Source organism: Myotis yumanensis, unplaced genomic scaffold (genome assembly GCF_028538775.1).
Source record: "Myotis yumanensis isolate MYYU_CA2020_CCGP unplaced genomic scaffold, mMyoYum1.0.hap1 SCAF_5, whole genome shotgun sequence".
Lineage (NCBI taxonomy): Eukaryota > Metazoa > Chordata > Mammalia > Chiroptera > Vespertilionidae > Myotis > Myotis yumanensis.
The window spans coordinates 88,088,484-88,112,462 of record NW_027223756.1 but is presented as its reverse complement, the minus strand read 5'-3'; the positions used below and the strand labels follow the sequence as shown (position 1 = coordinate 88,112,462).

Here is a 23,979-nt window from a genome sequence, read left to right as displayed (position 1 = left end):
TCCCTCCCGTCTCCGCCGCCTCAGCTCCCTCCCTTCCCCTTCACTTCGCTCCCTCCCGTGTTCGCTGCCTCAGCTCAGCTCCTGTCTCTGCTACCTCCAATCCATTCCCTTCTCCACCGCTTGGCTCCCTTCTGCAGTGCTTAGCTTCCTTCTACACTGTCTTCAGTCTTCGCTCGGTGCCTGTGTATGCAAATTAACCTCCATTTTTATGGGTTAATTTGCATACTCTTCTGATTGTTCGGTGGGCATAGGGAAGGTATGGTCAATTAGCATCTTTGTCTTTTATTAGTGTGGATAATATTGACCTTGTTTTTCACTGCCCATTATGTGGTTATGATAAAATTTAGGAAAGAGATGTTTCATTAGAGCACTCAAGTCATATCAGTATTCAGCTCTGTCAGTTTTAAAGCAGAAACAGGAAGCAAAGTCAAGAAAGAAACCATAAATATGTTAACCAACCCTTCACCTCAATGAAAAAAAAAAAAAGCAACCTTTGTCTTTCTCTGTCTGACATATTTCACTTAGCATAATACCTTCTGGGTTCATTCATGTTGTTGCAAATTGCATTCTTTTTAAGGCTTAGTAACATTTTATTGTATATATGTACCACCTCTTCTTTATCCATTCATCTATCAATGAACACATAGGTTGGTTCCGTATCTTGACTATTATAAACAATGCTGCAATGAACATAAGGGTGCATGTATCTTTTATTAGAGATGTTGTTTATTTCTTCAGATAAATACCAAGAAGTTGAATTCAGGGGGTTATATAAATGTATAATCATAATATACATTTGAAACTAATATAATATTGTATATCATTTATAATTTTAAAAAATTTTAAAGCCTTTGTATATGCACACCAGTTTTCCATACTTCAATGAATAGGTGTACAATATGGAAAAGAAAAACTTTTATAGTAATAAAATGTGTGATTAAAAATGTTGCTTCCTCATTTTTGAAGTCATCTCTGACTCTAAGATCATATTAGGTCAATCTATTTGTTCAAATGTAGACTCCACCTGCAATTATATATTTGATAATCAATTTTTGTCAGTGCCTATAGTAGGCAGCGGGGACACCAAGCTAAATAAAAATAATAAACTAAGGGACTAGTTACAAAATTCAATAGCATAGCTGTGGTTGGTGTGGCTCAGTTGGTTGGAGAGTAGTCCATACACCAAAATGTTGTGAATTTGATCTCCCTTTAGGGGTGTATGGAAGGCAACCGATGGACATTTTTCTCTCACATTGATATTCCTTTCTCTTTCTCTCTCTCTCTCTTTCTCTCTCTCTCTCTCTCTCTCTCTCTCTCTCTCTCTCTCTCTCTCCCTCCCGCCTCTAATCAATAAATACATATCCTCAGGTGAGGATTAAAACAACAACAACAACAAAACCCAGCAGCATGTCAGAGTTGACATTATCAGGAAGAGCAGTTAAGTTGGTAATAATGATGTAGAAAAGAATGACAGACCCCAAATGACACTTGGTTTTCAAATTTTCTTCTGCAATAAAATTATATAAGTGGTCTTAATTGTCATGTGTAATTTTGTTTCCACGTGAGTAACATAATGCATGACAATTCTTTTAGGAAAACTATAGAAAACTAGAGGTTTGGTACACGAAATTCTTGCATGGGTAGGGTTCCTAGGCCTGGCTGACGATCAGGGCTGATCTGTGGGGCGACCGGCAGGACAATCGAGGGGCCCCCACTGGCATCCGACTTAGCTGGCCTGGAGCCTGCCGGCTGGGGGTAGCTCCTGCATTGAGCATCTGTCCCCTGATGATCAGTGGGCATCATAGCGATTGGTTGTTTCTGCCAGTAGTTCTGCCGTTTGTTCAATTTGCATATTAGGCTTTTATTATATAGGATTTACTCGGGAAGTTAGATGTCATTTCAGAGAAAAATGTTTTTAATAAATCTAATTTGTCCTATAAAAATATATAAATTTTCAAATATTTCTCATCCAAGTTTGGGAAACACTTGGAGAGGCTAGGAAAATAAAAATTAAAAAATGGAAACTATACATATATCAGACAGAGCAGAAAGCTCAATCAAGGGAGTTACTAAATTGTATAGGGAATTTAAAATGAAGTAAATGGAAATTCCAGGCATGAAACAGAGGGAGCAAGTGCTTTCTCCAATCTGATCAAAGAATAGCAATTTCTGGCTCTTACTGTTTGCAGCCCTGTAATCATGGGCACTCTTTCAAACCCAGGATGATTGGTCTTTTTATAACTACCACCCCAAAGAATATTTTCAGGGCCTTCTTTATGTCTTTGTTCCTGAGGCTGTAGATGAAGAGGTTCAGCATGAGTGTGATCACCATGTACATCACTGAGGTTGTTGCATTTGAGTGTGATCTGTGAGTAGCAGCAGAGCTGAGGTACACTCTTGCACTTGTACCATAAAATAAGGAGACAACTAGGAGGTGAGACACACAGGTAGAAAATGCCTTATACTTCCCCTCAGCTGATGAGATTCCATGTATGGAGGACACTGTCTTAGAGAAAGAGTAAATGATACCAGCCACAGGAAAACCACCCATCAGCCCAACTTCAAAATACATCACGATATTATCAAGTAAGGGCTCAGAACAGGCAAGTTAGACCACCTGTTTAAAGTTCACAGAAAAAGTGGGGATTTCTAAGTCTGGACAGAAAGATAGTTGCAACACCACTAAGCTTTGTAACAAGGAATTCAGGATACACATGATCCAGGATATCAGATCCAGCAGTCCACAGAGTCAGGTGTTCATGATGATGGTGCAGTGCAGTGGGTGACAGATGGCCACAAAGAGTCATAGGCCATCACGGTCAGAAGAAAATTATCCAGTCCCCCAAATAATAGGAAAGAAAACATCTGTGTGATGCATCCTTCATAGGTGATGACTTTATTTCGCGTCTGCATATTCACCAGCATCTTTGGGAAGGTGGTGGAGGTGAAGCAGATGTCTACCAAGGACAGGTTGGAGAAGAAGAAGTACATGGGCTTGTGGAGGTGGGAGTCTGAGCTGATGGCCAGGATGATGAGCAGGTTTCCAAGCACAGAGATCAGGTACATGGTGAGGAAAAGCCCAAATGTGAGGAGCTGCAGTTGGTTCCTCTGAAAATCCCAGAAGAAGAAATTCTGTAATTCATACATCACTGCTTCAGCCCATGTGGTAGTGGACAAAACTAGGAAGAAAACTAATATGATTAACTTTACACATGTGAGTATTAACATAGTGAAATGCTAGAATTTATGTTTTTCAGTCAAGAAATTATATAGTTATATTGATATTGATCATATGGCCTTTAAGGGATCTACTATGACAACTGTGATTAGGAATTCTTGACCTACATTCAGAATTCCCCCATGAGGTCATGTAATATACAGTCTTAATGGAAAATTCTTTTATGCATTTGAGGAATTTATGTTGAGTATTGACTATATTCTAAGGTAAGAGTATAGAATTCTGAGAAATAAAGTTTTCTACAATCCAATGATTTAGAAAGAATATAAATTACCAAGTAGAAAAACAGATAAAGACACTACAAAGAAAATGAATTACAGGCCAATATCCCTGCTGAACATAGATGCTAAAATCCTCAACAAAATTCTAGCAAATCAGATCCAGCATTACATTTGAGAGATCAAACCTCAGAGGAAGGTAGGGGAGGGTGGGGGTAAAGGGAAAGATCAACCAAAGGACTTGTATGCATGCATATAAGCCTAACCAATGAACACAGACAACAGGGGGTGAGGGCATGAGTAGGGGGGTTGCGGGGGGGCCATGGGGGGGGGGAGAGTAAAGACATATATGTAATACCTTAATTAATAAAGAAAAAAACTAAAAAAGAAAGAAAGATCGTACACCATGACCAAGTGGGATCTATTCCAGGGATGCAAGGCTGGTTCCATATCCACAAAACAATAAATGTGATACATCACATAAACAAACTGAGAGACAAAAATCTCTTAATCATATCTATTGATGCAGAAAAGGCATTTGACAAAATTCAACACCCTTTCCTGATTAAAAACTCTCCGCAAAGTGGGAATAGAGGGATCATACCTCAGCATAATAAAAGTCTTATATGACAAACCTACTGCACTTGGTAAGTGCTAACATTACTTACTATTTATATCATGCCCTGAGCTCTTCAAGCAAGATCCTTTTCTGTGTATGCTACATTTTCATACAATTTGGAATAGGATTTACCTCCTATTATGTATTAGTTTATTGCTGGAACTAGAGAAGAAAATGGTACATGTTTTTCTGTGTTTTTTTTTAAAAAAATATTTCTTATTGATTTCAGAGAGAGGGAAGGATAGGAAGAGAAAGACAGAAACATCAATAATGGAGAGAATCATTAATCAACTGTCTCCTGCATGCCCCCTACTGGAGACTGAGCCTGCAGCCCAGGCATGTGCCTTGACCAGAGATCCAGCTATGACCGCCTGGTTCATGGGTTGATGCTCAACTACTGAGCAGCAACAGCCAGGCAATACATGTTTCTTTTTCAGTCTAGACTGACCAAAATGACCTCTTAGTTGCAATAGCTTTCCAATTCACTTTAGGTAGCCAATTTTATCATCAGAAAATAAGATTGGTTTACTTTTACCAAGACATGAACCTATAATTACTTTTCTTCTTTGGTTGCATTGGTTTGAAATTTCAGAACAGTGATGGGTCATGACGGTAACAGACATATTTGTCCTCTGTATGACCTTTGAACAGATTTCTCAAATATTTTCTTGTCAGGTCTGACATTAGCTGATGACCAAGGAAAGTATTTTATGATAGTTAAGAAACATCTTATTTATACTTTCTCAGAACTGCTTTTATACAGTATCAGCTGCATATTTAATGATGATGCTATTACATTTGGATGCTTTTTTATTAATTTATTCTAAAATAATAAATAAATTCTCAATATTAAAGGCTCATGGCTTTCTTGGATGGACTGCTTCTGTTCATAATTTAAATCAGGTAGTCTGCACTCCATACACTATCCTATAGATTTGAAGGGTACCTTAGTAAGAGAATTGCTTGTCAGGTTATTGGAACCAAGAGTGGAATCCAAGAATAGCTCATGTCTGGGTCTCCACTCAGCTAAGTTCTCCTAAAGCTAAGTTAAGAGGTACTTCAGGTTGACTTTAATGGGCACTGGCATAAGGAACAGCTATACTGGGGGAAGAAAATCAAGATGATGGATGGATCTGACAGTTACATCAGCCAGAGTCTGGGGAGACTGAGCAGAGCCTGTGATATTAATTTCCTGGACCTTCCCACTAGCAGAAAGAAAGCCAGATTTCACTTTTCATTTAATTTTACAATTCTGTATCTGACTTACTGCCCATGACTGAATCTAAACACTTAAATCAGGGGTCAGCAAAGGACTCCCCAAAGAGCAAATCCCACCCACGGCCTGTTTTTGTAAAGAGGCTTTATAGGGTGATGGTAGCCCCGTGAAGATATATCTACATTCTATCCCCCAGTACCTGTAAATGTGACCTTATTGGGGAAAAAAAGGCTCTTTATAGATATAATTAAGGGTCTCAAGATGAAATCATCCTGGATTATCCAGTTGGACCCTAAAACCAATGACCAGGCTCCTTATAAGATACACAGTGGAGAGGCACAGAGAAAAGAAGACCGTATGTCTCCCGAGATTGGAGTGATGCAGCCACAAAGCCCAGGGATGCTTGGAGTCACGAAAAGCAGGAAGTGGTAAGGAGCACAGCCTCCCTTAGAGCCTCTGGGGAGTGCAGCCTCTCTGACATCCTGAGAAAAGACTTCTGGCATCAAGAACCTGATGAAGTAAATTCCTGTTGTTTTAAGCCACCCCAATTTGGGCTTAGTTGTTACAGAATCCACAGAAAATGAATACCTAAGCCAAGCCCATCAGTGTGGGTATTCCCTACATGTGCTTTCACACTACAAGGGCAGCGTTAAGTAGCTGCAACAGAGCACTGATGGTCCAATAATAATCTTTATCTAGTTCTTTACAAATATGTTTGGCAGTGACTGCTCAAGTCACTATCAGGTACTGGTTTCATATTCAAAGTACTCTTTCCCATCGTAAAGAAATGCTCTCAATAGCCTCACTAGCCAGATAAAAAAAATATGTACCAATGTGGGTTTAAAGATGTGAATGCATTTAATCCAGATGAAAAAATTGAATAATTGGATCTGGGGAACTTGTACAAAGGACACTCTATCTCTGCAGCAAAAATAATTTACCCCCTCTCCCCACCCCCACCCCCCATAAAGTGAATCTTCAGAATTGATCTCTGGTTTTCAAAGTTGAGGTCAAGGGGAAGTTTCTGGGAGGTTCCTTTTGGGATGGGTGTGGTCAGGGACATCACTAAATCTCGTCAGACAATTGTGTGACTCACAGCAGCTCAGAAGCTCAGGATGTTACCCTGTCCATGTGTCCTGCATGAGCGCTTACATACCCTGGGAGATGTTCATTCCAATGGAGGTGGACCCATCAGTAGGAAGGGAAAATGCATCTGGCCCCCAAGGTGATCCCATGGAGACCAAACTGGCAGAAAAGTTGCCTTTTATTTATGGTCCCTTGGTTTCGAAGGGGCTGAATTGCTTAGAAAACTGAGCAACAGTAAAACAGTCCATTTAATGAGGAGCCCTGAGAATTCAGCCTCTGGACCTCCCTCTGCAGACTCACCTGCAGCTCCTCAGCCACAGGCTAAGAGCATCCTCTCTGTGCCTCTCTAAGATGTTCAACTGCTTTGGAAAACCCGCACCTGACCTGCATTTCTTGCTCTTTCCACATCAATTGTCCAAGGAAGGAAGGACCGGTAGAACCAAATCCAGTGAGTGATGCCATTGGGGTGCCAGAGTGAGCACTGTGGGAAAGCATTGTGGGGAGAAGTAAAGCTTTTAATAACCGTGTCTTCTGGGGGAACAGTCAGGCTGATGAAATAGTGAAAGGGATGGGCTCAAGATCCCACACATTTGATGTCCTTAGTTCTGAAGTTGTTAGTTCTGAACTTATTCCTTCTCAGCCCCTTTCTTCTCTCCATCTCAGAGCACAATTCCACAGCCTCTCTCCTCCCACAGCAGGAACAGACCCTCCCTTCTGTCTGCTCAGCTCTCAGGATTCTGCTTTATTTCAACCTTAGCATTTCCTCTTCTCCGTGAAGCATTGACAGAGCGAGGCAGCCTTGCAGAGCAGAAAAGCACTGACTTAGAGTCAGGGAGGTGTGAGTTCTAATTCACTCTTCTACAGCTGGTGCCTGATGGACCTGGAACTCTTCTTACATTCTGTGGGGCTTTCTCTCGTCAGCACAAGAGGGAGTATAAGGAGATCTCTGAAAATGCTCACGGAAGAACAGGTGCCATGGGTCTATTTATCCCTGTATCTCAGCTCTGCTGCTACCTTTTAAACTGTTCTCACATTTATTGCATTGAATTCCAGATCATTTTTACTGTGTCCCAAAATAAGACGTGCCTTTACATTGTGATCCAGCAATTTTGGCACACACACACACACACACACACACACACACAAACACACACACACACACCTGAACAAAGAGAACCATATACTCTCACTATGTATCATGCACTGTAATATTTTATATTGTGACTTTTTAACTCTATTTCACCATTCTGGATCCTTTTTGAGTCTTTAATACCTAAAACTAGTGTCATCTCAGGGATTTGGCACTGCCTTTTTTCCTACATAACCCTCACCCCAAATAACCTCATGTCACCCCCTCTGTCTTCCTTGAGGTCTCTGTTCAATTGCCACCTTGTTCGCAGGGCTGCCTGAACTTTCAGTGTAAAATAACACCCCACCCACTCTCTTTTATACTTACTTTATTTTTCTTCACATGACACCATCTAACTTGGTATATGACATATATATTGTATATATTCTTTCACTAGCATTATATTTAGAAATTTTGTTTCTGAGCAACCTGTACACTTTCCCTAGAGATGGGAAATATCAATAAATATTCCTTAAGTGTATCAAAGCATTTCTCATTAAAACAGTGTAACCCATGACCACCTTGCAAAAAAACTTTGAGATAGAGGAATTCCTAATCAAAGATGTCATGGGGGATGATACGTACAAAAAATAAATATTGTTGCTTTGTTACAAAATATAATTGTAGCATTTCAACTATGCTTGTAATGGCCATTTGTGTAAAAACTAGGCATGCTATTTTTTTCTTTCCTACTAGTCACCTCCACCCCATGGGACCTGGGAATGAGACTCTGATTTCAGAATTTCTTCTTCTGGGATTGTCAGAGGAACCAGCACTGCAGCCCCTCATATTTGGGCTTTTCCTCTCCATGTACCTGATCACTGTGTTGGGAAACCTGCTCATCATCCTGGCCGTCAGCTCAGACTCCCACCTCCACACACCCATGTACTTCTTCCTCTCCAACCTGTCCTTGGTAGATATCTGTTTCACCTCCACCACCGTCCCAAAGATGCTGTGGAACATCCAGACACAGAGCAAAGCCATCACGTTTAAAGGCTGCATCACACAGATGCATTTTTTCTTACTCTTTGCAGGACTGGATGACTTCCTTCTAGCCATGATGGCCTATGACAGGTATGTGGCCATCTGCCACCCCCTGCACTATATGGTCATCATGAACCCCTGGCTCAGTGGACTGCTGGTTCTAGTGTCCTGGATCACAAGTGCCCTGCAATCCTTGTTAGAAAGTTTAATAGTGTTGCAATTGTCCTTCTGTACAGACTTGGAAATCCCTCACTTTTTCTGTGAACTCAAGGAGGTGGTCCACCTTGCCTGTTCCGACATCTTTCTTAATAACATGGTGATGTATTTTGTATCTGTGCTACTGGGTGTTGGTCCCCTCGCTGGTATCCTTTACTCTTACTCTAAGATAGTGGCCTCCATACGTGCAATCCCATCAGCTCAAGGGAAGTATAAGGCATTTTCTACCTGTGCGTCTCACCTCTCAGTTGTCTCCTTGTTTTATGGTACGATCCTAGGAGTGTATCTCAGCTCTGCTGCTACCCAACGCTCACACTCAAGTGCAGCAGCTTCAGTGATGTACACTGTGGTCACACCCATGCTGAACCCCTTCATCTACAGTCTCAGGAACAAGGACATAAAGAGGGCCCTGAAAAGATTTTTTGGGATGGCAGGTACAAAGGGGACAATCATCTCGAGGTAAAAAGTGCCCTTGATTTTGGGGCTAAAGAATTTAAAACCAGAAATTGTGATTCTTTAATCACATTGTGTTTTTTTAGATTTGCTCTTTTTATTTTTTTAAAAAACATATTTTTATTGATTTCAGAGAGGAAGGGAAAGGGAGAGAGAGAAACATGGATGATGAGAGAATAGTATTGATCGCCTGCCTCCTGCATACCCACTCCTGGTGATTGAACCCACGACCCAGGCATGTGCCCCGACCAGAAATCTAACGGAGCCCTCCTGGTTCATAGGTTGACGCTCAAATCCTGAGAAACACAGGCCGGTCCAGAATTGCTCCTTTTATTCTGTCCTTGAATTTCCTTTGTTTGTTTCAACTTCTCTAAACAATTTAAATAACCATTTTATTAAGCTCGCTGCTTTGTCTGTTATATAGACAGTTGTTCCCTTTGTCCTTTTTTAACCTTCACTAAGTTTTTCAACCTTGATCAGAAATAGTGAGAAGTTTTCATTTACTTCACTAGAAACATTGATGTCTTAAGAATAATTTCTTCTCAAATGACATATATCATTGTAAGTAATTTGTTCTTGTTTTGTGGGTAGAATAATAAGTAATAAGTGGTGTTACTCATGTAGATAAACTGCACTTGGCTACCTAATCCATTCTATAATTTCATTCCATAAAATCTGAAACCTCAGTTTTCACCATGTGTCCCTCATTCTCTGTACATTGGTATCGTAACTGCTCTTCCTGATATTCTAGATTTTATCATTGTTCCCTATAAGTCTCTGTCTATTGATAGCGATGCAATAGGAGAGGAATTCCTGGGCGCTGGCCCGGTTCCTACTACTTGTTCCTCAGACCAGAGTCAATGTTCTGGGTGGATGGACTCTTGTGGTCCTTCTTATAATTACAACAACTGTCATGGAACTATGAAAACGTAAGGTTTATTACTCACTCCCAAAAGCCACATAGGAAGCTGTGTGTATGCATGTTTGTGTGAAAGAGAGAGAGAGAGAGAGAGAGAGAGAGAGAGAGAGAAATGGGCTTGGCCTGAAGGACTCTGCCTCTATTGGGACCAAAGGTATGATGGCTATGGTTTTGTGGGTTTGCTTTTTAAAAATGTATCTTTATTATTGAAAGTATTACAGATGTCCTCCTTTTATCCCCCCATTGACCCCATTCTTCTCCTCTTCTGTCCCCTTTCCCCAGGCCTTCACCCCACTATTATCTGTGTCTATGGGTTATTCATATATGCACGTAAGTTCTTTGGTTAATTTCTTCCCTCCTCCCCTTCCCTCTGAAGATCCACACTCTGTTGCATACTTCCATGTCTCTGGATCTATTTTGTTTGGCACTTTATTTTGTTTATGGATTTCACATATAACTGATGATCATGTGATACTTGTCTTTCTCTGACTGACTTATTACACTTAGCATAAAACTTTTCAGGCCTCTCCATGCTATTTCAAAGAGTAAGAGATCCTTCTTTTTCACAACTGCATAGTATTCCATTGTGTAAATACATCACCGTTTTTCTGTGTGTGTGTGTGTGTTTTAAATCTATTCTTCAATAGATGGGCACCTGAGCTGTCTCCAGATCTTAGCTATTGTAAATAATGCTGCTATGAGCATAGAGGTACATATATTCTTTCTGATTAGTGTTTCAAAATTCTTAGGTTATATTCCTAGAAGTGGGATGACTGGGTCAAATGGCAGTTCCATTTTTAATTTTTTTTGAGGATACTCCACACTGTTTTCCACCATGGCTGTACCAGTCCGCATTCCCACCAGCAGTGTACTAGGGTTCCCTTTTCTCCACATCCTTACAAGCACTTGTTATTAATTGATTTATTGATAGTAGCCATTATGGCAGTTGTGAGGAGGCACCTCATTATGGTTTAATTTGCATCTCTCTGATGATTAGTGACGTTGAGGATTTATCCATATGACTGTAGGCCATTTGTGTGTCTTTCTTTGGAGAAGTGTCTATTTAGGTCTTCTGCCCATTTTCTGATTGGACTGTTTGTCTTCCTTTGGTCTAGTTGTATGAGTACTTTATATATTTTAGGTTTGCTTTTTATTTGAAACCTAAGAGGAGGAATTAAGGCAGGGGAAGGAAAACCAGTCATTCACATGGTCAGTTGTCTAGGTTACTCAGGGTTTTCAAACGGAAATTTTATAACATGTTAATTCTTGTGTAAATATCACAAAAATTCTGTGTCTGTTCTTGTGTGTAATTCCAAATGAACTTTGCTCCCTAGATATATCCATTATCTAATGTGAAGTTTCTCCCTTTGTTTGTTTTGAAAATGCTTCTAATCCTATCTAATTATAGACAAACATGGTAATTGACTGTACCTTCACTACTCCTCCCATTGGCTAATAAGCATGGTATGCAAATTAACCACCAACAAAAATGGCAGCTAAGATGCATACTGCAGGCAGGGCAGGACAGCATGAGCTGCCAGCACGCCACCATCCAGGGCAGGCCGACCCCAGAAGCCCCAGAAGCCCAAGAAGCCCCAGAAGCCGGCCCGCCTTGCCACCCAGGATCCGATCCTGTCCCGGGCGGCAAGGCAGGCTGGCCCCAGGAATGCAGGCTGGCCCCAGAAGCCCCAGAAGCTGCCTGATATGATAGTAACTCTATCAGTAAGCACTCTGAAAATCAGTGTCATAAATGCACCAATTAAAAGACAGATTATGAGGGTGAATCATAAACAAAACCCACTTTAAATATAAAGACACATATAGATTAAAAGTAAATGAATTAAGCTGCAGCCTGTTTTGCTCAGTGGATAGAGCATTAGCCCGTGGACTGAAGGGTCCCAGGTTCGATTCCAGTCAAGGGCATGTACCTCAGTTGCTGGCTTGATTCCAAGTCCCTATCAAAGCATGTGCAGGAGGCAACCAATCAATGTGTCTCTCCCTTTCCCTTCACTCTCTCTAAAATTCAATGGAAAAATATCCTTGGGTGAATATTAACAAAAACAAAGTAAATGGATTAAGTAACATTAAAGAGATTATAATAAAAATATATTCCAAATTTTGTTAGTTGTATAATGGTTATGTTTAAATTATTAACACCTAAGAAATTGGGTGAAGGGTACATATAATATGCTGTAGTATTTTATAGTTTTTTTACATGTATGAGATTATTTCAAATTAAATATTAAAAAATTAAAAATTAATAAAATATTAATTTAAATGTATCTGCATTACATGAAAAATCTCCTGATTGCTTCTAGCATGATTTATTAAATTGTGCTAAAATTTACAAGGTTTCAATGAAAAAAATATCTTAATTCTAAATGATATAATAAAAAATATATAATAGTGCAGTTATAAGCACTTATCTGAAAATAAAAATTTAAAGAAGTGAATTTAAAGAAGGGATTAGCCAAAGAAAATATATGCATAACCCATGGACCCAGACAACAGTATGGTGATGGCCAGAGAGAAGTGGGGGGCAAGAGCTGGGTAGAGGGGGCAAAAGGGGAGAAATAGAGTCATCCTATATAACAATAATAAAAGGCTAATATGCACATTGACTGAACGGCAGAATCACTGGTTGCTATGATGCGCACTGGCCACCAGGAGGCAGATGCTCAATGCAGGAGCTGCCCCCTGGTGGTCAGTGCACTTCCATATGGGGAATGCCACTCAGCCAGAAGCTGGCTCATGGCTGGGCAGCGCAGTGGTGGTGGCAGGAGCCTCTCCCACCTCAGTGGCAGCACTAAGAATGTCCAATTAACGGTTTAGACCTGATCCTTTGGGGGCCTAAGCCTTTAGTCGGACATCCCCCAAGGGCTCCCTGACTGCCAGAAGGATGTCTGACTGCAAGCTTAGGCCTGATCCCCCAGGAAGTGGGACTAAGTCGATAGGTGGACATCCCCCAAGGGGTCCTGGACTGTGAATGGGTGCAGGCCAGGCTGAGAGACCTCCACCCCCAAGTGCACAAATTTTTGTGCACTGGGCCTCTAGTTAAAAATAAAATTCCATTTGCAACAGCATGGATGGAACTGGACAACATTGTGCTAAGAGAAATAAGCCAGTGAGTGAAAGAAAAATACCACATGATCTCACTCATTTATGGATAATAAAGAACATTAAAACCTGATAAACAAAAAGATAGATACAGAGGCAGAGAAGCATCAAACCCACTGTCAAATTACAGAGGGAAGGCTGGGGAGTGTGGGAGGGGGGTAAGAGATCAACCAAAGGACTTGTATGCATGCATATAAGCATAACCAATGGACTCAAGACACTGGGGTTGGGATGGGGTGGGGGCATGTGCCAGGGGGTAGGGGAAGCTGGGGAAGGTCAATGGGGGAAAAAAGGAGACTACTATCTGTAATACTTTAAACAATTAAAAAAAATAATTATGTTAAAAAAAGAAAAGAAAATGGACTTTGAAATAAAAAGGATTGAAGTTTTGAGTCTTGAAAAAAAATAAAGTGTGTCTCCTATAACCAAAAAAACCCCACAAAACTTAAATTACATATATTAATTGTTCCAAAACAAAATAATTAAATCTATAATAATAAAAGCGTAATATGCTAATAAGACTGGACATCTGAACGACCTTCTGGACGTCATTCCGGACATCCTTCTGGACAAAGCCACAATGGCAGAGGCTGAGGCAGAGGTGATTAGGGGCGATGAGGCAGGCAGGCAAGCGGTTTGGAGCCAGTGGTCCCAGATTGAGAGAGGGATGTCCAACTGCTGGTTTAGGCCCAATCCCGCAGAGCCTTACCAGCAGTCGGACATCCCTAGAGGGGTTCTGGATTGCGAGAGAATGCAGGCCAGGCTGAGGGACCTTCCCCCTTGCCTACATGCACAAATTTTGTGCACCTGCTTCTAGTTTAAAATAAAAGGGGAACTTCATGGGTGAAGGCAACATGAGTGCTTCTGGCTGTGTCACGCATCTGGCAAAATAATTATTTGTGATGGTTGTATTTGAAACAAAAGCTTAGTCAAGCACACTACTGCATTTGATACCTAATTTCCAGGTTTCAATGTTGTATTTAGCTGAGCATCCAGAAGAGCTACCATAGTTACTGGAAAAACTTGATTATCAAATATCTATGTCCCAGTGGAATCTACTTGGAAACATACATGAGAGGTTCAGAGACAGGAAGGGCAGTCAGGTGGTGTATATATGACATTCTGAGCTAAAGATGAGGTAACGCTCCTGAGGCTTCAGAAGGGAGGAAGGACATTGCAGGACAATGAGAAGAGCAGATGTTCAGTAATTAGGAATTTGCCCTGCCCTATAGATAGGTCATAAATGTTACTAGTATCTCTGATGATAACTCTTATTATTGGCAAGACCTAATAATAAGGGTCTTTAAGGGAGAGGTAAATTCTTTAAGGGAGAGGTAAAAGTTGCTCTTGGACTCCCAGGGTCTCAGGTGCCTTCAGCTAAAAACAATCGAAGGACATGTCTTGGGGTGACTCATTCTGAACCCTTACAATAGTGACCCAGTTTCATTCTTTTGCCTGTGGTTGTCCAGTTTTCCCAGCACAGTTTATTGGAGACACTGTCCTTTCCTCATTTAACAATTTTGGTTCCTTTCTCCTAAATTAAGGACCCTATGTGTGTGGGTTTATTTCTTGGCTCTCTATTCATTTCCATTGATCTATGTGTCTGTTTTTGTGCCAGTACTATGCTGCTTTCATTACTATAGCTTTATAATATAGCTTGAAATCAGGGAATGGGTTGCCTCCAGCTTTGTTTTGCTTTCTCAGAATTGCTTTGGTTAATCAGGGTCTTATGCGGTTCCACACCAATTTTACGTTTGTTCTATTTTTGTGACAAAATGACTCTTCTGCTTGGAGATGTAAGACAGTGGAATTCTATTTCTAAATGCTACTGACTTACAAATATAAAGTGCCTCACATCCAGCCAGGTTGAGACCTTGGTGGTCTCATAGCTGGTCAAGGTGGCCATAGTAGGGGCCAATCAGTTGCCCCAGGTTGGAATCTGCCTCTGAATGTGGTTGCATACTTGGTCGAACAATAGCTTAGAAATAAGAACACTTTTTCATGCACTGCTTTAGCAGCAGCAGAAGATAGAATACTGATTAGGAGAGCAGACTCTGAAGTTAGGTAGCCCCAAGTTTGTGCCCTAGTTTCAGCACTTACTAGCTGTGTGACCTTGGGCAATTTGCTTAACCTTCCGGTTCCTCAATATTCTCAATTTTACTTCATAAAGTTATTGTGTCCGTGATTTTCTTGTATCAAATTGCCTCAGTACTCCATAACTTAAAGTGTGTAAGTAGGGGTCGCTGGGTAGATCTGGTATCTCTAATGCAGCGGTTCTCAACCTGTGGGTCGAAACCCCTTTGGTGGTCGAATGACCCTTTTACATGGGTCGCCTAAGACCATCCTGCTTATCAGATATTTACATTATGATTCATCACAGTAGCAACATTACAGTTATGAAGTACCAACGAAAATAATTTTATGGTTGGGTCACAATATGAGGAACTGTATTTAAAGGGCCAGAAGGTTGAGAACCACTGCTCTAATGCTTCTGGTCAGGGCAGTGGCTCGACTGACCTTGGATGAGTCTCCCACAGAAGTATTGGAGTGACTGGTGGTAGGCTTGTCTAGTGGCTTCAGCAGGAACACTGGGGCTGGAGGCTTATTCCAGATGGTCTGGGCTTGTTTACACAGCCATGGCAGAGTTCCAAGAGACAGATGTGTGCAAGGCTCAGAACTAACACAACATCACTTCTACCACATTATTCTGGTCAAAGAAACCCATAAGATTCAAGTGGTGGGCAAACAGACTCACAATGTTATGGGGGGTGAAAGTCATATTGGAAAGTGAGAGGATACAAGGAGTCCATTGATAGAGTCATTGATGCAATCAGTCCCCATCATTGTTAATCTATTGTATTAGTTTTCTTTGGTAAAGGAATTCATGTTGAAATTTTACATTAAGTAGAAGAAAAAAATCTATAGTCAATTTGGTGATTCTGCTCCATTAACAGATCTAGTGAATTCCCAATTTCATAAAATTGAAACCAAGCCAGAATCCCTTCTCAACCAAACCCCTGCCCCCAATGTCTCATTTGTAAGGAATCAGACCTGAGTACCTTTTCCTTATATTCACCAAAGTAACTTTTTCAGTCATAAATCAGGGTCTTGTGGCACTAGTCCCCCATCTGGAATCTGTGATAACATAGTGACACATACCTTGAGTTGGATTTATAAGAACTAAAATGTTCTACCAGATAAAAAACCACTGACTCTCATGGACCACAGTCATAAACCCCAGACTAGCTGGCATTGGATGACTGATGGTCACAACTCCTAAAAGAGCTCATTGTAACATGTGCTCCAACCAATCAGAATATACACATGAGCTGATCACCCATTGAAGACCCCTTGCCCCAATTTCACCCTTTAAAACCAACTGCCAGTAAAGGAACCAGGAGTTTGGGTTTTGAGCACTACCTTTCCCATTCTCCTTGCCCAGTGCTACCAAAAAAGTGAATCTAATCTCTCCACTACAAATCTCATGTTCAGTGTGTGTGACTCACTTGGTAGCTGGTGGACAAACCCTTCAGTTACAGAAGTAAATGTGGCTCTGATTTGGAGGTCTTGGTGCATTAATATAGGAAATGTAATTCATTACTAAAATTAAGGTCAACCTTCTATGTTACATCATTGTGTCTAAATTTCTAAATCATTTTAGTTTCATATTAATTGAATCATTCATTCTTTAATTTCAATAGTCACCAATTTTGTTTAAAATTTTCATTCAACATTAAAGGTGAGTGTTATGTCTTTGTGTTGTGTTTATTGGAAAGAAAATCATGTACAAATGTACATACATGTATATGTACATACACTTCATACCTATGGAAGAGTTATTAGACATACTCTATGATTAAAAAACATTTTTTTATTTCTACTAAAATCTGCCGGAATTAGGTTTATTATTCCACACTAGCAGCAGAAATAAGGAAATGGAGGATCAGGCTAATTACACTTTTTACAATTATATAACAAAGATATTAAAGCTTTTGTGTGTGTTTTTGAGTTATGTATATGAACCTATGGAGTATATACTCATAATTTTTACATAACTCCTTTAATTCAGAAATATTGCTGTGAACTATGTTCCATTTATTTTATGTTATTATACTCCAATAAATTAGTTTTGAAAATTTCTTGGTACCAATAAACAGGTTCAATAGTGATACAAAATAAATACATAATAATCGTTTGCATCTATATGAACAGTCAGAAGAGAAATTAAGAGAACAATTCCATTTCTAATTGCATCAAAAAGAATTAAATACCTAGAGACAAACTATAAAACATTGCAAAAAATATTGAAAAAGGCACAAATAAATGGGAAGATATTCTGTGTTTATGGATATTCTGTGTTTAATATTGTGAATGTCCATACTATTGTTAAAGAGAAAACCACAGGCCCAAAATGGCATCACTCCAGTTAAAAACCCATGATTCTAAGTTGAGATTTCATACTGGATTTAATGGAAGTTTCCACCTCTCCCAGAAACTTAATTTTAATCAACCAGCCTTGAATTTCTGGTCAAGAACCAGTAAAGTAATCTGTCTCTTGGGCCCTACCCATCCCCCACAGAAAGAAGAGGGGATCTGTCTGATAGAAATCCTTCCTCTCCTCTTCCCCCACATTAAGATGTCATGGCCCCCAAATAACCCTTTTTTTTTTTTTTTGCTCTGCTTTTAATAGCTCCTTTGTCCCTCCTTGTTTCCTATAAAAACCTTCTATTTTGTGCACCCCTCTGAGATCCCCTTTAGTTGTCAGATAGGAACTCTTACCTCTCCCTTAAAGAATTTAAATTTTGAGTCTTGCCAATAATCAGAGTTATCACCAGAGATAACATTTTGTGACCTATATGGAGGGCAGGGCAAATTTCTAATTACTGAGCATGTTTTCTTCTTATTGTCTTACAATGTCCTTCCTCCCTTCTGTAGCTCCAGGTGCTTTGCCTCATCTTTAGCTCAGAATGTCATATAAACGGCACCTCACCGTCTCTTTCTGTCTCTGAACCTCTCATGTATGCTTCCAAGTAGATTCCACTGGGAGAGAGATATTTGATAATCAAGTTTTGCCAGTAACTGTGGTAGTTATGATTGTTCCCTATAAATCTCAGTTTATTGATAATGATGCAATAGGATAGGAAAACTTGGGCCTTGGCTTGGGTCCTGCTTCTTTCTCCTGAGACCAATCCCTATGTGACTAGATGGACCCTTGCGGTCCTTATTTTAATTGCACAATTGGACCCTCAGCTAAATAAGACAGTAAAACCTGGAAATTATGTTTGAAATGCTGTAGCATGTTTGTAGCACAAGTACCTGACTAAGCTTTTTTTTTCAAAGGCGTCCATCTCAGATAATCATATTGCCAGATGTATGACACTGCTACTACAGAAGTACTCATGATGCCACCACCCACGAAGTTCCCCTTTTATTTTTAATTTGATTTGGAACTTGAAATATACGCAATTTTATTTTTAATTAGAAGCAATTTCAATACAAGCAAAGGAAGGACGTTCACATTAAACAATGGATATATCTAGAAAGCAAAGTTTATTTGGAATTAAACACAGAAGTTTTGTGATTTTTACACAAGATTAATATATTATACAATTTCCCTTGTGGAAAACCCTGAGAAACCTGGATAACTGACCACACAGGTGACCCTGCTTTTCCTTTCCCTGCTCTAATTCCAACTATTGTGTGTGGTATTTGGGCATGCTGGACCTGTGAGTAATAAAACTTGCATGTTCATATCTCCATGATGCTTGTTCAAATCATAAGGACCATAAGGATCCATCTAGTCACAGCATTGACTCTGGTCTGTGGAACAAGTTGTAGGACCCAGGCCAGTGCCCAGGCTTCCCTATCCTATTCCATCACTATCTATAGACTGAGACTTATCCGGAACAACCATAACATCTACAGTATCAGGAAGATCAGTTAAGGTACCGAATGTACAAAGAATGAAGGACACGTGGTGAACACAGAACAAATTACTTACAATGATATAAGTCATTTGAGAAGAAATTATTGTTAAGACCTCAAAGTTGCCAATGAATTAAATGACAGCTCCAAATATTTCTGATGAAGGTTGAAAAAAACTTTGTGAAGGTACAAAAAATGACAAAGGGAACAAACGTCTATATATCAGACAAAGCAGAAAGCTTAATAAAATGGTTACTTAAATTGTGAAGAAGAGTTAAAACAAACAAGTGAAATTCAAGGACAGAATACAAGGAACAAGTCTGAAAACAAGTCTGATTAAAGAATCTCAATTTCTGGTTTTGGATCTTGGAGCAGTTTTTCTAGCTCAAAATGTGTGTTTGTTCTGTACTGCCAGCCCATAGATCCTTTTCAGGGCCCTCTTTATGTCTTTGTTTCTCAGACTGTAGATAAAGGGTTCCGCATGAGTGTGACCATGGCATACATCACTGAGGCTGCTGCACTTGAATGTGAGCTGTGGTAGCAGCAGAGCTGAGATACACGCCTAGGACTGTACCATAAAATAAGGAGACAGCTGAGAGGTGAGATGCACAGGTAGAAAATGCTTTAAACTTCCCCTGAGCTGATGGGATTCCACATATGGGAGACACTATCTCAGAGTAAGAGTAAATGATTCCAGCGAGGGGACCAGCACCCAGTAGTAAACTTACAAAATACATCACCATGTTATTAAGAAAGGTCGGAACAGGCAAGTTTGATCATCTGCTTAATTTTACTGGAAAAGTGGGATTTCTAATTCTGCAGGGAAGGACAGTCTCGATATCATTAAGCTATATATCAAGGAATTCAGAACACACAAGATCCAGGACACCAGAACCAGCAGTCCACAGAGCCAGGGGTTCATGATGACTGTGTATTGCGGTGGGTGGCAGATGGCCACATACCTATCATAGGCCATCATAGTTAGATGGCAGTTGTCCCAACCTCCAAAGATTGTGAGAAAATACATGTGTGATGCAGCCTTCATAGGTGATGACTTTGCTCTGTGTCTGGATGTTCCATAGCATCTTTAGGACGGAGGTGTAGGCGAAACAGATGTCTACCAAGGACAGGTTGGAGAGGAAGAAGTACATGGGCTTGTGGAGGTGGGAGTCTGTGCTGACGGTCAGGATGATGAACAGGTTTCTGAACACAGTGATCAGGTACATGGAGAGGAAAAGCCCAAATATGAGGGGCTGCAGTGCTGGTTCCTCTGACAATCCCAGAAGAAGAAATTCTGAAATTCCTGTATCATTGCCTTGCACCATGTGGTGGTGGTCATAACGAGGAAGAGAAATAATATGATTGGTTTTACACATGTGGGTATTAACATAGTGAAATGCTAGCATTTATGTTTTTATGTTTTTCAGTCAAGTAATTGTATACTTATATTGATTATATCACCTTTAATCGGTCTGCTGTGACAACTGTGATTAGGAATTCTTGTCCTACACTCAGCTTTCCCCCAAGAGGTCATGTAATATACTGTCTTAATGGAAAATTCCTTTACACATTTGACGAATTTATGTTGAGTACTGACTATCTTCTAGGGTAAGAGTATAGAATGCTGAGAAATAAAGTTTTCTACAATCCAATGATGGAGAAAAATATAAATTACCAAGGAGAAAAAACACTGCTCTGTCAGATAGTGACAGATGCTATGAAAAAGAAAAGCAGGCATATAATAGAGTGAATGGAGGTGTTGTATTTTACTGAGAGTTCAGGAAGATCTGCAAACAAAGTGATATTTGAACAGAGTCCTAGAGAAAGACAGAGTGGGAGTCATGAATCTATCTGGGGGAAGTGTGTGCCCTGCTGTGGGAAGAGTCAGTGCAAAGACCCAGAGGGTGGCATGTGTTTCAGATACTCAAACATACAACCCAGGCATGTGCCTTGAGCAGGGATCCTACCATGACCTCCTGAGCAGCACCGGCCAAGCAATACATGCTTGTTTTTTAAATCTAGACTGATCAAAATTACTTCTTAGTTGTAATAGCTTTCAAATGCATTTTAGGTAGCCAATTTTATCATCTGAAAATGTGATTAATTTACTTTTACTGAAGACATGAACCTACTATTGCTTTTACTCTTTGGTTGCATAGATTTGAAATTTCAGAACAGTGATGACATACATGACAGTAGCAGGCATATTTGTCCTCTGTATGACCTTCAAGCACATTCCTCAAATATTTTCTTGTCAGGTCTGATATTAGCTGATGATCAAGGAAACTATTTTATGATAGCTAAAAAATACCTTAGGTACAGTTTCTCAGAAGTGCTTTTATATATTATCATTTGCATATCTCAAGATGATTCTCATATATTTGGATGATTTTTTCTATTAATTTATTCTAAGATAATACAATTAATAAATTATCAATATTAGAGGCTCATGGCTTTTATGGTAGACTGCTTCTGCTCATAATTTAAATCAAGTTGTCTGCACTCCATACACTATCTTATAGATTCGAAGGGTGCTTTAGAAACATAATTGCTTGTCAGGTTATTGGAACCATCAGCAGAAACCAAGGACAGCTCATGGTTGGGCCTCCACTCAGCTAAGTTCTCCTAGAGCTAAGTTTTGAAGTACTTCAGATTGACTTTAATGGACACTGGCATAGGGAGAGTTATATTGGGAGGAAAGTCAGGATGGTGGATGGGTCTGACAGTACATCAGCCAGGGTCTGGGGAGACTGAGCAGAGCCTCTGTGCTATAGATTTCCTGGACCTTCCCACTAGCAGAACAGAAGCCAGATTTAACTCTTCTTTTAATTTTACAATTTTGTATCTGATTTACTTACTCTCCATGTCTGAATTTATACACTTAATCAGGGGTCAGCAAAGTACTCCCCAAAGAGCAAATCCCACCCCCAGCCTGTTTTTGTAAAGAGGCTTTATCAGTAGGGTGATGGTTACCCCGTGAAAGATATGTCTACATTCTAACCCCCAGTACCTGTAAATGTGACCTTATTTGAAAAAAAAAAAAAAGGCTCTTTATACATATAACTAGAGGCCTGGTGCACAAAAATCTGTGTACTCGGGGGGAGGGTCCCTCAGCCTGGTGTGTGCTCTCTCACAGTCTGGGACCCCTCAGGGGATGTCCACTTTCTGGCTTAGGCCCGCTCTCTGGGGGATCAGGTCTAAGCTGGCAGTCAGACATCCCTCTGGCAGCCCGGGAGTCCTCGGGGGATGTCTACTTGCCAGCCTTGAGCAGGCCTAAGCTGCAGTCAGATATCCTTAGTACTGCTGAGGAGGCAGGAGAGGCTTCTGCCTCCACCGCTGTGCTGGCAGCTGTCAGCCTGGCTTGTGGCTGAGCAGAGCTCCCCCTTTGGGAGCACACTGACCACCAGGGGGCAGCTCCTGCATTGAACGTCTGCCCCTTGGTGGTCAGTGTGTGTCATAGTGACCAGTCATTCCCAGTTGTTCTGCTGGTAGAGCAATTTGCATATTACCCTTTTATTATATAGGATAGAGGCCTGGTGCATGGGTGGGGGCTGCTGGTTTGCCTTGAGGGGTGTCCTGGATCAGGGTGGGGGTCCCGCTAAGGTGCCTGGCCAGCCTGGGTGAGGGGATGAGGGCCGTTTTCAGAGTGCCCACAGCCCCTTCATGGTGGGGGTCCCACTAAGGTGCATGGCCAGCCTGGGTGAGGGTCTTAGGGCTGTTTTCAGGCTACCCACAGGCCCTTCAGGGTGGGGGTCCTTACTGGGGTGCCTGGACAGCCTGGGTGAGGGGCAGATGGCCCTTTTCAGGCTGGCCACAACCGCAGGATAGAAGCAGGTATCTGGGATTTATTTATCTTCTATAATTGAAACTTTATAGCCTTGAGCAGAGCTCAGGCCAGCTAGGGCAGGCGGTAAACTTGGCTTCCTCCATTGCCGGGGGCAACTCAAGCCTCCTGCTTGCTCCAGCTCCGTGGCCACCGCCATCTTTGTGACGGAGTAAGGGAGTGAGAGAGTGGCAGTTAATTTGCATATTAGTCTTTTATTTGATAAGATTAAGGATCTCAAGATGCAATCATCCTCAATTATCCAGTTGGACCCTAAAACCAATGACCAGGCTCCTTATAAGATACACAGTGGAGAGGCACAGAGAAAAGAAGACCATAGGTCTCCCGAGATTGGAGTGATGCAGCCACAAAGCCCAGGGAGGCTTGGAGTCACGAAGAGCAGGATGGGGCAAGGAGCACAGCCACCCTTAGAGCCCTACAGGGGGTGCAGCCTTTCTGACATCTCGAGAAAAGTCTTTGAGCATCAACAACTTGAGGAGGAGATCCAAGATGGCTGCCGACAGTGAGGCAGGCTGCGAGATAGTGTGTGAGTGAGAGAACAAAAGGAGAGTGTGTGGATGTGTGGAGAGTATATGTATTTGTGAGGGATAGCTATATTCCAAGGAATTGTTGGGGACTGCCGGACCAGGCTCCCCTGGCTGGGCAGTCTCTACTGCTGCTGAAATCTCTACTGGAGGGGCCGGCTCTGCTGCAGAGACTGCACATCTTGTAGGGGAGAGAAGCAGTGATCTGAAGCCCAGCCTTAACTTCAACCAGGGAGACCCTTGGATTCCTCCCGGGACCCTACAACCACAACCCCCAGGGTCCAGCTACCTCAGCTGGGAACCCAGGAACACCAAGACTCCAGCCTTTCCGACTGTGGGTGCTCAGAAAGTCTGTCCAGACAGCCATGGGCAAACTATGGCCCTCGGGCCGCATCCGGCCCGTTTGAAATGAATAAAACTAAAAAAAAAAAAGACGGTACCCTTTTATGTAATGATGTTTACTTTGAATTTACATTAGTTCACACAAACAC

At 41.1% G+C, this 23,979-nt stretch overlaps 1 protein-coding gene and 2 pseudogenes across 1 annotated transcript; 1 reads left to right on the top strand and 2 right to left on the bottom strand.

Annotated features, from left to right (window-relative positions):
- Nucleotides 1–2,197: 2,197 nt before the first annotated feature.
- Nucleotides 2,198–5,349, bottom strand: LOC139011488 (olfactory receptor 7A10-like; annotated as a pseudogene).
- A 2,866-nt stretch (nt 5,350–8,215) lies between these two features.
- On the top strand, nt 8,216–9,169 carry LOC139009908 (olfactory receptor 7A10-like). The gene has a single exon (XM_070414024.1). The coding sequence runs from the start codon at nt 8,216–8,218 to the stop codon at nt 9,167–9,169; it is 954 nt and encodes a 317-aa protein (XP_070270125.1).
- A 10,336-nt stretch (nt 9,170–19,505) lies between these two features.
- Nucleotides 19,506–20,445, bottom strand: LOC139011487 (olfactory receptor 7A5-like; annotated as a pseudogene).
- Between the last annotated feature and the right edge of the window lie 3,534 nt (nt 20,446–23,979).